The 17,667-nt window shown below is 43.3% G+C and overlaps 1 protein-coding gene across 1 annotated transcript in view; it reads right to left on the reverse strand.

The window, feature by feature from the left end:
- The window catches only part of LOC128711919 (out at first protein), a 48,595-nt gene that overhangs the window by 19,231 nt on the left and 11,697 nt on the right, over window positions 1-17,667 (reverse strand). The window contains exon 2 of the mRNA XM_053806811.1: window positions 1,770-1,883. Within this exon, the coding sequence (XP_053662786.1) occupies window positions 1,770-1,883 (114 nt within the window). The remainder of the gene's footprint in view (window positions 1-1,769; window positions 1,884-17,667) is intronic.

Raw genomic sequence — 17,667 nt, forward strand, 5'->3', positions numbered from 1 at the left:
CAATTGCAATTATAATTCCACCAAAGTCAGAAATTCGATACACCACACAAGGTGGTAAAGAATATTGCACAAAAAAAATTGTACATGATCCGAAAAAGCATCACTCACAGCTTCCTCATTAAAAATGCCAAACTAATCCCGTTTCGATGCACACACACGGGATTTTCCACTCCAGAAAATTGGCTTCATATCAATCTGGTTACACTTCAATCCATCCAACAGAATTGAGTAGCGGTCTCAACTGCAGACACACTAGACACAATTAGTTTGACAGAAAAATCCGATACACACATCCAGCAAATCACGTAAGGGACACACGGCCAGCCAACCCTGCTCGGATTGCTGTTTTTAAACATGGGGCAGAAATAGCAAGAAAAAACCTCCCAAACCTTCACGCGAACAGACTTCTGCCATTAAAATGTCAATCTGCCGGCAGGCGACAAGCGCACCAACGGCAGAACCGGAAACTAGGACGACGGACCCGGTCCTGCCGTCGCCTGGCAACTCAACATCATCATCATCATCGTCGCCGTCATGGTGGGTTGATGTTTGTTTAACACCGAGAAGGTTGTTGGCCGGATTTAGGTTATTTAACTCACCAAGAGACCGCGAGATAGCGGGCGCGACGCAGACCGGGACGGGTTGAAATCATGAAAACCGTAAAACAACACCGTACGTCCGATTTTTCCCATCCGTCAGTGAATGGGCAGACCGTTTAGCGGGAATCACGAACGGATTTGTGCGACAGCGTGACGCAATGTTTGACATGGTTGCGGATATTGATCTATCTGTGGATGGGCCGTTGTCAACAAAAAAATAATATGACCCAAAGAGAGGGAATGAGGAGCTGAAGGAACTCATTTCTCTAGCTAACCTTCAGCTGCTACGGGGAACGTTGTTGTGAAACGGCAATTCGAATATATTTGCATGATGCACTCACTGCAGTGCGGACCTCCATGCCGGTTCTTATCACAACGCTTGCTTTCCTCGACGTATTGCACCAGACTATTGTGGAGGAAAAAAAAATTCAACAGACTGACCCTGGGTTGGATGCAAAAATAGAAAAGCCGCCGTCAGCTCACCTTTACCGGTATGCTATTGGTATCACCACATCCATGAACTTAGCCATTCTATAGCACTAAGCAAAACTATCGTTTATTTTACGACCTCTGTACGCCTATCCACAACACTACAATTTGTTCCAGATCAATTCATTCTCTGTAAGTAGTACCGTGCCATTAATATTGAGAGATAACAGCTGGTATGTGCCTTCCTTAGCCACTTTCATTTCTATGCTACCGATGTTGATATTAACTAGTAGAATGTCAATCGCTTCAGACAAAGAGGAAGTCTTGGCAGCAAATTACATTGTTTAATGATTACTCGGACAGAGATTGCATCAAACGCTTTGACAACTGAAGCGAAAAGACAGATATAGTTTATACGATCAAAAGAGTTTCTTCCAGAGCACTTCGCACGATTTGAGATGCTTGAAAGCATGAAAAACTGAAGAATAATCTGCCTTTAACTCGTTGAAGTATTTTTGTACACTTAAACAGACATGCTTTGTCATTAATTAGAGGAAGAATGGATATTAAAGCGCTGGTAATAAACACACTTTAAACACATTGAACTAATGAACAAAGAAATAAGTGTTGCATTCGTATTCTGAAAATTGTTAAAGGATTAATGAGATGTCAAAGAATATAAAAGTGAACACTTGGTTTAAAATAAAACAGAGAGCACTATACGAATCAATCGGTACTTACACTTTTGAAATCAATCAGCTCCGTTATTAGCGTTCCATCGCTTCGCTGGAATTCCAGTGTACATGTTTCATCCCCAACACTGGATGTTATTGTCTCCTGTACGATTTCTCCTCCCTATAATTAAATTGATGAAAAAAAAACACATATACATGTCTTTATTTCAACTGTATTTAACTACTATATATAACTATTCTATATACTATATAACTATACTATCACCTACTATACTATACATAACTGAACTATATTGAACAACCTTGTGAGATTAATACGGATATTTAAGAAATGATTTGAAATAAAAAAAAAACATAAGGACCACATAATTTACTTCCTTTGACTTACTTTTAAAATAAGAAATCAACCTGCTTAAGGCTCAGTATTCCATGAACCTGATTGCCTTCAAAACAAACATAATCTCATAAAAAATTAAGCACAAATATAAAAGGTTACAAAACCGAGAACTTTGCCACAGTTCCGGGAACAATAAATTGTTTTGCGGAAGATTAATTTAAAATCCAATCTTCTTTTAATTACGCCACACGATAAATCCGCCAGCAACGACACTGTTTTACGGGCCTACCGTTTTACGGGCCTACGATGCTTTACCGAAATGCGATGCGATCATCCTGCCGGAGGGGGGCAAAAGCGTGTTTCGGACAAACCTGTAGGAGGTTGTTACCTCATCGTTCTCATCAAGTGCGGCAATAGCGACAAATCCCGAAAAAGCACGCGCCTGATACGCGGGTGACGGTACTTTCGCGTAAATCGACTAATCCTATTGAGAAATAAATTAAACAGCTTTGGATGAAATCGACTTTGAAAATTTGTCAACGGAATCACTAGTGGATCTTTCAAACGGTTTCGGGAGATATTTCTTTGAAGGGTTTGAATTTGATTTATCGTGTTTTGGAAGGAAAGATTTCCACATTTGAAAACAATACGGACTAATGTTCATGACACACAAATTGAAGCTAAATGAATTGCTAGGCATATTTTTTGCATAAATTGCACCCTGCGATTCCGAGCTTCATTGCGCCGAATATGCCAGAATGTTGCTCATGAACCAAGTTTCAGACTGGTGGCATTTTAATTTCTCCTTCCGCAAAACCGGACACACAAAACCTAAAACGGGCACAAACAAAAAAAAATCCGGACTCCCCAGAGTTACGATCCATTTTGTCCGGGAAAAAAATGCTAACATCATCCAAAACCATAACGGAAGGCGCATCATTCATTCGGCGTCGCTAAAGCCCACGAGTTTTGCCACCGTCCGGGAGGATTGCTGATGAAAAATTGTTCTTTTAGTTTAGGCCATGATTTATTCATGCGCAGCACCGAACGGGGTCGAACGGATACTGACCAAATATGAATGGGCATACGGGTAGAACAAAACAGACGAAATAACCTCGTACAACTTCCTATCAAATGGAACGGAAAAGCTGCAGCCACGTGAACCACACAGCCACAGTATATGGGCCCAGGTATGTCGGGACCTCCGTCAGGTTTCGCTCAAATGCTCGAAATTATCCACACGAGACGTGACGGACAGACATCAAACCCTTTTTGGGGAGAACTGAAATTTATTGGACACCTGAGATCACACCGGCCATATATACCGGCGCAGCCACACCGGTCCCAATCCCATTGACCGTGACATTTTGGCCAACTTTTTTTTTGTCAGGTGCGCTACAGACACGAACAGGAGTTTGCTCAACGCAGGCTCTTTCCTGCGGTTCGTCGATTCGCTACGGGTGTCCTAGAGCATGGCGTAGTGACGAAGAAATCAGCCATGACACGGCCGACATGGAGACAGCCCAGGAAAAGCTCACCAGTCACCCACCGTTCACCGAACGTTCCGTATTCCGGATTTTTGATGACCAAAGCAAAGAAGACACAACCCTTCCTGGAAATGGGTGAGTCAAGCGCACACCATCATTAGCTTGAGCTAACCGAGCGAACCGTACTAACTGGCCTAAACTTTTGCCTTAAGCACCAGACGCCCGAGAAATTCATCCCCAGCGTCACTGAAGTGAATCGTCATTTCCGGAACAGAAAGCCGGACGAGCAAAAGGACGATATAGCTCGGGACCGATGAGACATGCTGACGCTTCCGGCTGAATGAACAGACGTCACTTTCCATTCGATCGAGTTAAAGGAAAAGAATATTCCAAAATTGGACACAGCCAACCGGTGCCTTTTTACTCTCGAATGCTTTTAAGTTTATTGAAAATATTTATGCTACTCATGCTTAGCGCCATCGTGCCCCCAACTGCCAAGGCACACGATGTGCGAAGCGTGTCCACGCCGAGGCCGAAAGCACAAACGATGACCAGACACACCAGAACCAGCATCACCGGATGAAGATTTTCTCGCAAACATCCAAAAACAAAACAAAAAAAACCAAACACTCCACCGGCAGCGGCACGATTTACGACGATCACGGTGCAAATTGAGCAGCAAACGAACGAACGACCGAACGAAAAGGACCATCATCAGCAAACCCAGCAGACGACATCCGAGTTCCGTGCCGGTGCCACCAGGATGACACTTCACTTCGAGATGCTATCGGGGCAGTTGGCAATCAACAGCCAAACACCACACCCGGCCACATGCTGACCGCGGGCCCGCAGTACACCATCGGCGAAAGGTGTGAGATCTGTGCGGAGGCGTGAAAATTGTTGCCACCACTTGTTTCTACTTAAAATGTTTATCTGCCCCGCTGGAAAGGGTGTGCGACCGATGGACAGCGTCTTTTCCCTCGCTGCAAGACGAGGTCGCGCGCGTGCTAGCTCGAAAGTCCGACTTCCGACGTTGACTTTTGCTCTGCGGTTAGCGAGTTAAATGATGTGCCCGGTAGGTTTGGCGTAACACCCGACCACCGACCATGACGTGGCAGAGTTTTGTGAAGCAGTTCCATTGAACGTTCAACTGGTTAGGGTCGATTGGAAAGGAGAATAGAACGGTGACCACCTTACGGGCGGTCGGCAATGAGGACACCGTGCAGAATTGAGAGATAGAACCGTCGCGCTACACGGTGCATCAACATTTCAGGTACGGCGTGGTACGTGGAGTCACGCAAGTCTGGGAAAATGGTGTAAAATGCAATGCGGTCGCAACGCCTGCAGCTTAGAAAGTGTTGTTTATTCAATGATTACGTTGTGAAATCTGGCATGACGGACCACTTTTGCTCGACGTGTAAATGTAGATAATTGAGCACATGATTGATGTACAAACATCGAAAAAAAATACTCACGAAGTGGTATGAAGGTATTAGGTAAGGCTCTTAAGATATTAACGACTGTCTAATGATACTTAGAAAGCATGAAAACGCATGAAAAAATCCTGAAAAATAATAGCCAAACTGTATTGAAACTCTACTCTACTTATGCATTCCAATGAGATTCATGATGATATCATAAAAATTTCTTGCAAAACTTGCAATCCTACTGTTGATGTATAATATCATTCAACTCGAAATTAAATACACACTGAACAACTTATTTTTTATGATAGAAATCTAAAAATCACTTGCACAAAGTTGCATTCAACTGCTGTTCAATAAATCTCTATCAATCGTCTAACTGAGTCAATATAGATGTCGGCGTTTGTGCAAACAACTATACTAATACTATTATGCACAAAGCTATTGGCATCATCATCAATACGTCTTTCGATGGCATTAGCATCATTCTGTTAATGCGCACCTTACGGTATTCGCATCGGACGATTGAAAATGTCATTGGCACAATGGCACTGTGGCGCTGAGCGCTGATTGATTCCAAAGCCATCCTCCGTGCACGAATTGATGCGTTGATTTGTAGCACCGTGTTCTAAGCGGTCCCTTGCCTAGGAGCATCTAAGAAAATCGTCCACACCCATGACGATGCATGCACGACAGCGATTCTATTACACACGATCAACCGCAGGAGCAACACCAGCTCATGTCTATGCTAATCTCTACCCAATTCACCTTTCGATTGTTGAAGCAACGGGGCCGCACGCTTCACGCTCTCCCCTCGATCTCATCATCGGTGCGGATTAGCAGCAAAGAAAAACCCTGACCTATAACGATGAGCTTCCCCACGGTCCACCGGTTCTTCCTGCATACCCCGTGCGTCTGGCACTTTCCTTCCGATCCAGTTGCATTTTCAACAGAGTCACCGTTTTCGGGAGAAACCACCGTGTGGATAAAAGTCACGTGGAACGGATCAGATTTTTTCCACCCACTGTTATCTGTGGCCTGACGCTGACAATGTCAAAAAAGCCAGAGCGGCACACATCGAATGGTGCTACGATTTCCCACTAGCCGATCGAGAGCAAGTCGCCTGTGCTAGCGCTACCGGTGTGTGAAAGGGAAGCTGGTTCACATTTGCCACAAAATACATATTCAAGCCATTATCCCGGATCTCGTGCCTTTTTTTTCATGGTTTGTGCCTTGCGTCTGAGATTTTGGTTTTTGTCTCACTGCTGGTTGGCTTTGATGGTTCCGATCTGCCGTGCCGAAAGGCACTACTACTTCGGCGCTGCTGATGTTGGCAGAACAGGTAGAAAACGATAACGTCGTTAGTACCGGAAGGATTCCCACACCTGCTCGTCCCAACACCCACCCAATCAGGGGACCACAGCCAACCGTAAGGTACGATTTCACCACAGAGATAGAAAAATTTATCAGCGCCCTTACCAAGGACCGGTAAAAAAAACACATGGTTTCTTTATCAAACCTGAATAGGGGGCCAGCCCGACAATGTGCGACTCTGCTTCCGGTGGTTCCGTTGGTGTCTGCTACCAATGTATTAACGATTCGTTCTTCTGCCGTTCTGCTGATTGGGTCAAATCGACCGAGCGAATGAAAAAGTGGAATGATTCGCATAGCAATATTGAGCGACCAAACTTAGCTGGGGTGGGCTGAAGCTGACGTAAGGTGTCTATATATCTAACGTCTTCTTTCTTTCAACGATGAGGGTATTATTTGTAGTGTCGAACTGTCCGTTTAATTAACGGATGTTCAATCGCCATTCAGTAATTATTTTAGCTATGCAACATTTGCTTGCATGAGTAAAGACACTTAAAAACATCTTTAAATTAAGGACCATTTCAAATTAATAGCTAATTTGAACATCTGAGAGATTAGAATAAAAATGTTCCTAGTCTCCTCGCCCTGAATATCATTTAGAAATCGCTCTCTACTCTTGCTCCTAAACTATATTTATCCAACTCAGTAAAGTGACATCAGCGCTCCTGGACTCACACAACATCCCTTTGCCATAGGTATCCTATAACACCACGCATCCTATGGACAAGTGACATGTTTTGACTGACAACGTCTACTTCTCACACACACCCACAGCTCCGTTCGAAAGTGCGAAACACGACCATTCAACACATCATTTACACTTCATCATAATAGTCTCAAAACCCAACGCTCAATGTTCCATCTTTCGCCGGAGCCATTATGCAGCGTTAAAAAGCAGCCTACATCAAGCGTATGCAACCTGCACGAGCGGTTTCACTATTACCGGATACACCGCGTCCTCGTCCTTGGACGAAATTGAGCACAAGGATAGCGAAACATAAGTGCGTGGGAGTACGTAGTCGGCGTGCCCCGGCTGTATGCGTGGCATCTTCTTTTTCTTCCACCCCTATTCTGTTTATCCCCGCCGGCTAAACCGTATGTAAATTGGCTCGACTCGCATACGTTCTGCATCAGCGCGGAAGTCAACATGCCAGGATCACATCAACCTAACAAGTGGCGAACTTCAGATAACATCATGTTGCAATCGGTTCTCTGTGTCGCTTAGCTACACACAACTTGTGGCGCCATCTACATCGGTTCACATCGTCTATCGGAGCAGTAGCTTTAAACTCTTGTGCAAAATTTTACTAAAAAATATTGCTGATAGCGGTTTTAGTGATGACAAGCAGCAACTACTTTGCAATTGTCATCTACTCAAGTGTTTTATAAACTGCAGTTTCAAATTCAAAGTAAATCTTAACAACCGCCCCTACACACGTAGTACACGTCCTCTCCATAACTAAACATATTAACTTTCCCCGTACGATGTCATCGTGGCGCATTTTCACCTCTTTTTTGTCTTGTCACAACCGGATTAGTGGTACCTGGGATAAATCTCGAAAAACTTGTGTGGATGCTGTTCATCTCTTCCTAAAGCACGCGAGCAAAAGGAAAATCGCGAGACAAACTACCGTGACAGATTGCGTGAATGTGCGAGGATAGAGTTAGTTCCCAGTTGGTACGTGAGTGACGTGAATAAATTATACACGAGCCACGATTCTGGTGCAGCGCGCGACAGAAACTAAAGCGAATGGAAATAAAAACACCCCCTAAGCACCGTGACAGAACTGTCTACTAAATGGCTGCCTTAACAATGCACAGTGTATGTGCACACGGGTTTACTCACACGCTGGCGCCGAAGATGGAAAGCAGTGCGCACATTTTGTGGTTCACTGTAAAATCCGTGCCGAGGACTGAAAAAGATTTATCTCCATTTCAAGTGCGCCGAGAACACGTCCCAAAAGCAGTCCTTCCGTTCGAGCGACCTGAAAGTCGCTGACGAATTTCATGCAGTTACGACGGGGAGCGAAATATTTGCGAAATCCAGCCAGCTCCGTAAGGTTATTTCAATAAGCGGTTTACGGTATAATATATTCACCACCGCGCCACGGAGACCGAGATCTCATTTTGCTCCAGTGCTATTTAAAATTTAATCCTAGTCAATTTCATTTAAATTGTAAAGCGTTTTTGTTCAAATCACAATCGTTTTGAATGTCATTCGAGATTCACATTCATCATCCTGATGTGTGGTGTTTTAAAAAGGGCGGCATTCATAGAGAAGGTAATAATGTTAATAGATGTATAACATGGTGGACATCTTGTTTCGAACTGTTATGGTAGCTTTATGCCTCTATTCATATATTTTTTATCTTTTTGATTAAAGCTACTGGAAACATTCCCTTTTCCTAATTGTGTCTAATTTCAGCGATATTTGCATCGTAAATTACGCATTTTCCGCGCTGTCATTTGGACAAAATTACCCATTAAATCAACCAACGCCGTTGGCCATTTTTGTAATTTAAAGAAAAAAAGATAATAGGATCCGATTTTATTCTCGTCTGCCTCTTACAGCACCTTTTACTGCCAACATAAAACATTAACTGAACATACCGGGGTGTAACCTACCGATGGCTAGGACTACATTTATGTATCACGGACACCTCGCTCGGATATCATCACCACAGCAAAGGACCGAGCGGCTACCTTTATGGCCCGGCTGCGTCAAATGGTTTCGTCTTCGGGACGGTAACGAACGATCGCTCTGTATAAAACCCCCGGATAAACTTAACGACAGCAGCACAATAATGTTACCGAGCTATCTCACAAGAGGGTTGTACCGTGCTAGTTTGACCTATGGATACGATGTGTTGTGGGGCTATCCATTTCCCCTTCCGGATACTGCCCGTGATAAAGGTTGGAAGGATAAGTGATGACCTTAAGCCAACATCTCTAAAATTAGTTACGATTTCACATGAGCGCGTATTGTGCCATTCTGTTTATAACTGTGTCTATCCGAGGAAGGATATTTTATTACCGTGCAGTATATTTTTTTATGGAAAGAATGAGAAGCACTGAAATACTATCACATCTTTCATCCGATTATATTCTTTATTTATATATCAGACTTTAATAAGTTCAATAACAAATATGTTTCAGGAGAAACGCCTTGACAATTACTAAATCTCACTTTACTACATCGATTCCATTAATTGCCAAGATAAACTCTATAGTAGAAAGGTTCTAGGGGTAAAGGTTCTACTTATCGACATTATTACGCAGTACTTCAAACCACCAACGATGCTGGACTGATGATTATGGTTATTTCGGGAGACGTCCCTCTAACGTCAGTAACGTATGCAAATGAATGTTCTTCCCCGTAGCACGCTTATAATGGCACTACAGAATCACATCATCGTATCATTATCAAAACCATCTGTATCGCATAAAATATGCTCACCATCCAGTTCTATCGTCCATCGCACAACCGGGCGTCCGGCACCTTTTCCTTCAGGGGTTTTTGGCGATGGAAAATGCACGTTTGATTGCGGCGCGCTTTAACAGTGATGATCGTCATCTAAATGTTTATCGCCCATCGTACACCACATATCGATACGGAACCGCACACACGGCCCAATGGTTATGGCGAACGATGGCCGTTATGCATAATGATGTTTGAAGCGTCAGGTTCGTGCCCCGGGTAAATGTTCCTCCTTGCTAAGCGAACGGATCACTCACGTGTGGGCTCGTAGTTTGTGTCCGCTGCAACACAACCCATCGGCACGAAACTTTGGATACATTCGGCTTAACTAGTGCTACAGTTACGGAATGGCATTGCATTCCCCGGTAAAGCCCCGGTAGTTCGTATCGTTCTCCGGGTTCCTGCTACGGATAACTGGCTGGTGTAACATTATGCAACGCTGGTGCGACTTGCCAGTACACGTACAAAACAACCGCCGGAACTCCACAGCTGATTACACTTTTGTTCTGCCAAATGATAATTGACAGCTACCGACCGCTCTCAAGCCATGGGTTCGTGTTGTAACAGTGCCTTCGCGGATATTCGTTGCAAGCATGCACGCTGTCGCGATTCGATGCCCAACACCTCCGAAATGCCGGTCGGATGGTAATTTGTTGAATGGGCACTATTTGATTTGTATTACAGACCATTCAGGTGTAGCCATTTGGCAGCCTCATTAGACAAGTGAGATGAGCATCGAGTAGATTGCAACTACAATACATTATCTGATCCTAATCTAGCTTCAATCAATTCAGCAACGAACGTGGTTTTATTTTTTAAATGATTATAAATAAAATTCTTCACTGTGGGGGTTATTTTACATCTTTAGTTTTAAAAGAACAATTTCCATTTTATAGCTAGAAGTTTCGAATATGTAAAATATTTTTTTAGCGAACTTGATTGGATTGCTGCCACATAGTTCAACAATTCCCAGCACTCCTGCACACCGAATCTACCATATCGATAATTGATCCCACGTCCAAATAACGCCCCACGTTGGAGGTGCCTAGCGATGGTAAGCAAACAGAATTCCATGAATCATAATCCTTCCGATCAGATTAACCACCCACCAATGAACGGGCGCCGGCAAACCCAACATTAAACATAAAGCAGCCTAGAGTGTCTCACGTGACCTCAAGGAAAAGCACCCATAAAACCAAATTTGTCCTTCAATAAAACACTAAATACGGAAACAAACATTCAAGCTCGCCTCGGTTCCAGGCACCACCGCGCGGCAACGATCACAACCCGAACAAATCACCCAACAACCATTAGCAGCACGGTTCCTGACAAAAACCGAGACCGAAAACGGCACCACTCCACCCAAAACCCACAGCCATCGCGCCACCGAGGCTCATTCTTTTACTTGAGCCGCTTACATAACTGTCAGAGGACACCACACTTTTGCCTCCCTAATGGCACCGACACGAGCATGATTCGATTTCGTCATTATCCTCTCGATTGGAGGGCCGGGAGTATTTGTTCTTCACCATAAAAACCACCCAAGGAACGATGTCGTTTGGCCGTGTTTTCTTCCGAAGGCATCACCCACTCTGCTTCGCACTGCGACCATCGAATCGTTGCACCCCCGAATTCCTTGACCGTACACACGCACACACCAGAGCACATTGCGGAGAGCACATTTATGATCCATCGAAAGACCTCATCATACTTATATTTTTTGGGGGAGAATCGTGCCGACAATCTCGCACACACACAACCGTACCGAACGTACGCATACGGAATTGCCCAACCGTTTCTGATTTAGGCTTATTGGATAGAAACATCACGTGCCAGCAAGCAATTAGTTGGTTTCCTGCTTCCTACGCCACTCACCCGGGTGCTCGGCAAATGAGAACACCGAGCATAGGGAAGCAATGTGTTCCGCTGAGTACAACACGGACTACTCGAAAGCGCTTGAAGGTTAAAGCCCTTATTTTTATTCTTGGCTCGCTTCCAAAATTTTGTGTACGAATGCTTGGAAAAACATACATCAATTAGAATTGAAGCCTTTTGATTTAAGAACAAGCATGTTGAAAAAAATCCCGGTTTTTGTGTCGGTTTCTTGAAGCTTGAGGTTTCAGGAATATCCGTTAAAAATGTCATATCAATACACCACCAAGGAAGAAATTCCACGCAATATTCAATGTTCAGAAATATTCCAAAGCTCGATTACTCGATTACTCGATTAACTAGAAATTTTCATCAGGTCTTCACACAATTTACCGGTATTTGATAGGAGTTTTCACTTTTCAATTGATTTTTGTCATATTTTATAAGGAAAACACTGATTTATTTACAGTTAAATCGCTTTTGACAAACTTTATTAATTTTTCAGTTTTATTTTTCGATCAAATGTTCAAAACTTCACTCGTAACAAATAATAGTTCAAAGTATCTCGTTTACTCCTTTTTTTCATTTTTCAATTGAAATGATATTTAACGAAACTCTACATTTTGTCTCCGTCGATGTATTGAGGGTACATATCCCCTTAAACTAACCTTAAACAAAAAAAAAATAGACAAATGAATTGCAGCAAAAATAATTACAAGCGATATAACTTACAATTATAACAACCTGCTGTATTTAATTAAATTCATAACATTAATAACAGAACGCTTCAAAAAACTTTTTCAATCACGAGCACAGCTATTTCAAGAGTTGGAATAACAAACTCATAATACATAAATATATTCCAATGGATAAATTAGAATTAAAAATTTATGCAACAAATTACCCAAATTCCCATTCCCAAATCACTTACAGTGCCCTCAACCGTAAACTAAGTCGACCAGTCCAAAAGTATCCGTTTTCCTTTCCCAAAAAGCATTAGTCAACGAAAAAATTAGTTCCCTCTGCTAAATTTATAGACGTTGCGCCGGTATAACAGAAGAGAGAAAAAGCGAGAGCTCTCGAAACTGTTAAACGTTGTTGCACGAAAACTTTGCAAACGTTTTTCGACTTCCGATCCGCGATGCTTGCACTCCGCCACCGAGAAGTGTTATGGCGATCCGGGACCGGGCCCGGGTCTGGCCGTGGTCGTTCAATTGGGTGGTAAAGTTACTTTCATCGTCAAACAAAAACAACAGCCAAAATAAACGCCCACACAGCAAACGAAAGTGTGAAAATTGTACCAAGAGAAACTTTCTTCACCTTCGGCCTTGCTGATCGCCAAACCGAGAAGCTACTAAAGAAAGGCAACAAACGGAAACGAGAGAAAAAAAACGGAAATAAAACCCCCAACTTTTCAAGTCTTTTCTACAATGGCTTGTGAGCGGTGGCTTGGCTTCAGTGCGGACACATTCATCGACCTGAATGGTGCTTCGATTGCCCGGTAAAGGGACGCTTACAACAGAAAAAAAAACCATCCCAAGGAATCGGATGAAAACAGTCCCGACACAGTTACTGTTAACTAAACAGCCGTAAAACCCGTCTGTTCAGACACGCAACTCGATCTCATTTATGCTTCCACTCCATTTGTTACAAACACACACAAACACAACAGGGGGTGGGGAACATGCTTTGAGGCTCATTCCTCCAGGCACCTCCTGGAAACCTGTTTCTAGCACATCTTTCGTGCATGTCTGATTTTAGTCCCATCGTTTGCCCGTTTTGCGCGTTGCCTGCAGGAGTCAAATTAACAATTGCTCTTTTTACGACTTTTCGTTACGTAAGAAAAAGTTCGCCTTACCCGGCAGATAAGCCCATTCGAGGTGCTGGCGAGGTGCTTGTGGCATACGGAGAAAACGGCGTTACACATACTGCTACGTCATTGGAAGGCAGTAAACTTCCGAACATACACGCTGCTGTATTTTATCTACCGGCGTTCTACAATTCTCCTCCCCCCGAAACCCGGTGTGCTTCGAAAGCAAACCGTGTTTGTCACATGTGCCGTATTGCGAACGAAACACCATGCGCCTCCATCTGCTCAAACAGAAACACCATGCGTCTCCATTTGGTTCGACCGTTGGTGCCACCGCCAAAGAGAGAGTGAGAATTAACAAAGATTGGCTGGCAGAGAAAATAGAGTTACACGTCCACCTTCAGTACACCGTATGACTTTCTTTTTTTTTATTGCGATAATATAATCCTCAAATGGTGCGTGTGACAGATGCTCTTTCTAATTCATAAGGATTTAGTCCCGTTCCGATCGTATCGGAGCTGTGTGTAGCTTAAAGCAACAAATGTGCGTCCCTGATTCTTAAATCCTTAAAACTTAAATCTCATACTCACACGATGGATGTGGTACATAAACAAGCAATTAAAATAGCTACCGTAGTGCAGCTTTAATAAATCGATGAATATACTGACTCCCACTTTGAGCACCAAATTAACATAATTATGGTCGGCATTGAGCAAACAAAAAATGCTTCAACTTTGCATCTAATTATGACCGCGCTTGACTGCATTTGCATAATCTCTGCACAGTTATTTACAGCACATACTTCATTACCATTCGAAAGAGCTAATTGCACGATTTAAACGGGAAATTTTATATTTCTTTGTTCCATTTGCAAAACGTAACTGTTCATCTTAATCATTATTGCTTTAACTTTCGAAATGTCTATTCAATTCTACAAAAAAAATCTGTTTATTACACATAAGTAATCCCGCTGTTTCAACAATTGCTAAAAAAAACCTCCCGTACACAAAGCGCAACAGTCCAACCAAAGCACACTCTAAAAGGCACAACAGCCTGAAGGAAAATAAACCAGACTTGATTTTAGTACATCAACGACCCTAACGAGAACGAACAAAAGACCCTAACTGGCGGCAACGGATGGACAACGGCAAGCGACAGAAAGTTAGTCCTTTACTCTGTTCTTTTATTTTGTTTATGACTTTTTCAATCTCCCGCCTTGCCATAAACTAGGCCTTGAACGAACCTGCTGCCACCAACTGCCAACGGCATGCCAAAGGCAACGCAAAAAAAAACGGATCTAATCCTCGGAGTTCGCAGGCAATGGGTATGGCTAACTAAAACCGAAACAAAAAGTGTGTATTCGCAGGAAATACAGTCGGAAAAGTCGCCTCACTGTCTCGACAAACTGTCGTAAGGGAGATAAAGGCAAAACGAAACATTAGACACATATATATTTCGCAACGTATTCGACGAACCTACGGTGTTACCCGGGCTGACGCACACCACTGCCCGTTCGAAGTCGATCTTAATTCCAATTTTCCGGTCCCTTGTCTGTCAAGAGCGAAAACAGCAACAACAAAACCAGAACGAAACCAATCCCTTATCTCGCAACCGCCCGAACTATGTTCCACCTTTTATTTGGCGTTCGACAATGTTTCACGGCGACCGGGCGGTCAATGATCGGGAAACCAATCGAATTGCCGGCGCTCGAGAAATAATGGGAACTAGGGAAAGCCGAGAACGGGCACACCCACGCCCCATGCTCATTGCCTTTTTTCCACGGTTAGCCATTATCGTTCATCGGGTCTTTTTATTTTCAGCAAATCCTAGAACCGTTCAGGACCAAAACCAAACAGCATTCGGCCCATTAGGTATAGCTTTTTGTTAGCCCGCACCCGGCCCACCGGTGTCACCCGCGTTGCGTTGTCGCGTTGCAGACATCACACTTTTCCACGACTCCACCCCCGTCTGCAGCTTATCGGAAGTGTTTCTGATGCGAGAATAAAAGCATTCCATACATCAAAACTGTAATATGATAAATGCTTCCTATTGTGCTCCCGGCCGACAGGAAGAGACTTTCCAGACGCGAACAACACACACACAGGCCGGCGCATCATCGTGGATCACCCCCCGGAAGAGGGGCGAAGGTCATTCCCGGCCACGAATGTCGAACGAAAGGGAAACCGAAATGGCACCAAACTTCCGCTCCAGTCGCCATTGTATCAGAAAGCGATGAATTATGAGCTGAACAAGCTCCAGCCACAAAAAAAAAGCTGGAAACGACAATAATGAAGAGGAATTTCGCCTCAAGCATGGTAATGTGATTTAAGATTTTTTGATAACTTTCGAAACTGGTAGCCATCAACGGAACGGTTGGTCCGTGTCCGGCAATGAATCATTTGTATTCTGGTCAGTCAAGTGACATAATTTGTCGGATTGTTTTCATTCGATTATTGATGGCCTCGGAAGCAGCTTTTAGTGGAGTGGATGAATCGCAGAAAGTGACGCACTTTGACAACGGAAATTATTTGTCGAAAGAGAGTTGCCAGAGTACGGTAACGTAGGATGAAATGTAGTTTTTTTTATGTTCAATAGCATGCGATAAAAAACCACAAGGAAAGAACCTAAATTAGTTTATTTAATTGTAGCTGTCGTTAGTGAATATTTTGAGAAGAATCATTCCTGTGAATATCTAGTCCTTTGACTCATCATTAGTCGATATATTTGTGTAAAAAATAGAAGTGATATCTTTAGATTTCATGGAAAAACTTTATCTTAAAATTTCTACATTTAGGCAATATTTAGCCAACGGATTTGTCACAATAAAGAAATTCAGAATCACGAATCAACATCAACGAGAAAAACATTATTCTTATGAAACACTAGAGTATAGTGAAACTTCGAAACCATGTAGCCCTGGTATAAATTAATTAGACACACTACAAAATTGTTATGGTAATACCGAACACCATCATAGATAAAGATAAAGCTGTATGATTGTTTCTTAACATCTGTTCGATATTTTCACTTCTCATACAGAAAAAATACTCCTGACTCAGCGGCAAAGCAAATTATGCACCACTTCTTCACGAGCACGAGAAAAATTCTGCTCGATGCGTTCGATTATCCGCCGGAACAGCACCCCAAAAATCATTGACCCTGAGACGTGTTCTGCATTTTAAAACATATTTATGAGCAAAATGCTAACGCTGATTAAACAGAGAGCGCAAAAAAAAGCAATCCTCAAAGCTTTGGATCGCTTCATCCCATTCAACCTTCCGAAACGTCAATTGTGAATCATCAAAAACTTTGTGGAATTATCTTCCCACTCCCACCATGTCATGGTGGGATCGTTATCGAAAGTGGGAGTGAAAAACAAGCCCACTCGCAGTGAAAGGTGGCAAAGGATGAAACACAAATTGGTATCCTTTGGACGGGGTGCGACAATTCCTGGAAGGCTTGAGCCGTTTCGTTGCGTGTCTAATTTATGCTGGCGTAGGCAGCTGTCAAAACGGAACCGAGTCAAATGGAATCGATGGACATTACTATTTCATATTTCTTTTCCTGTCCTCTTTCCTTCTCTCTTCCTCCTTTCGATCCATCCGAGGCAAATTCCATCGGACGCAGCTTCTGAATCCCGGTAGACCCTCCTCGAAATACCGTGCCGGTTTGAGAAAGCGAGAAATATTCAACCAATTCCGCACAAATCTGGCCCAAAGGAAATATTTTATCAATACCAATTTCGAGAGGGACTGTTGTCTCGCAGTAATAACATGAAGAAGCCAACCAAAAAAAAAATTGAGCGATCAAGCGAGGATGCAGACAGCAAAGAGCAAGCAAGCAAAGCTTCCCAATACCCAAAAAAAAACCGTGCCCAAACCGCTTCTTTTGCCGTCATTTCCCAGCGGGACATAAGACCGCACACACCGCCAGGAAGACGGCATCGCCCTCGGAAACGTCTGCTGATTGCGATCGATATTGGATATATTGGAAAAATCGGCAAAACTGTAATAAAAGTCCAATCGGATTGTTAATCAAACCGCTTCAGCACAACCCGGTGTGTGTGTGTGTGCGAGTGTGTTAGTGAGCTGAGGCACCAGGAGCAGGCACCACACCATCAACGCCCTTTCGCCGGATGGCACCATTTTAATCGGCAGTGCGATAG

The sequence above is a fragment of the Anopheles marshallii genome, chromosome 3 (assembly GCF_943734725.1).
Source record: "Anopheles marshallii chromosome 3, idAnoMarsDA_429_01, whole genome shotgun sequence".
Taxonomy (NCBI): Eukaryota; Metazoa; Arthropoda; class Insecta; order Diptera; family Culicidae; genus Anopheles; species Anopheles marshallii.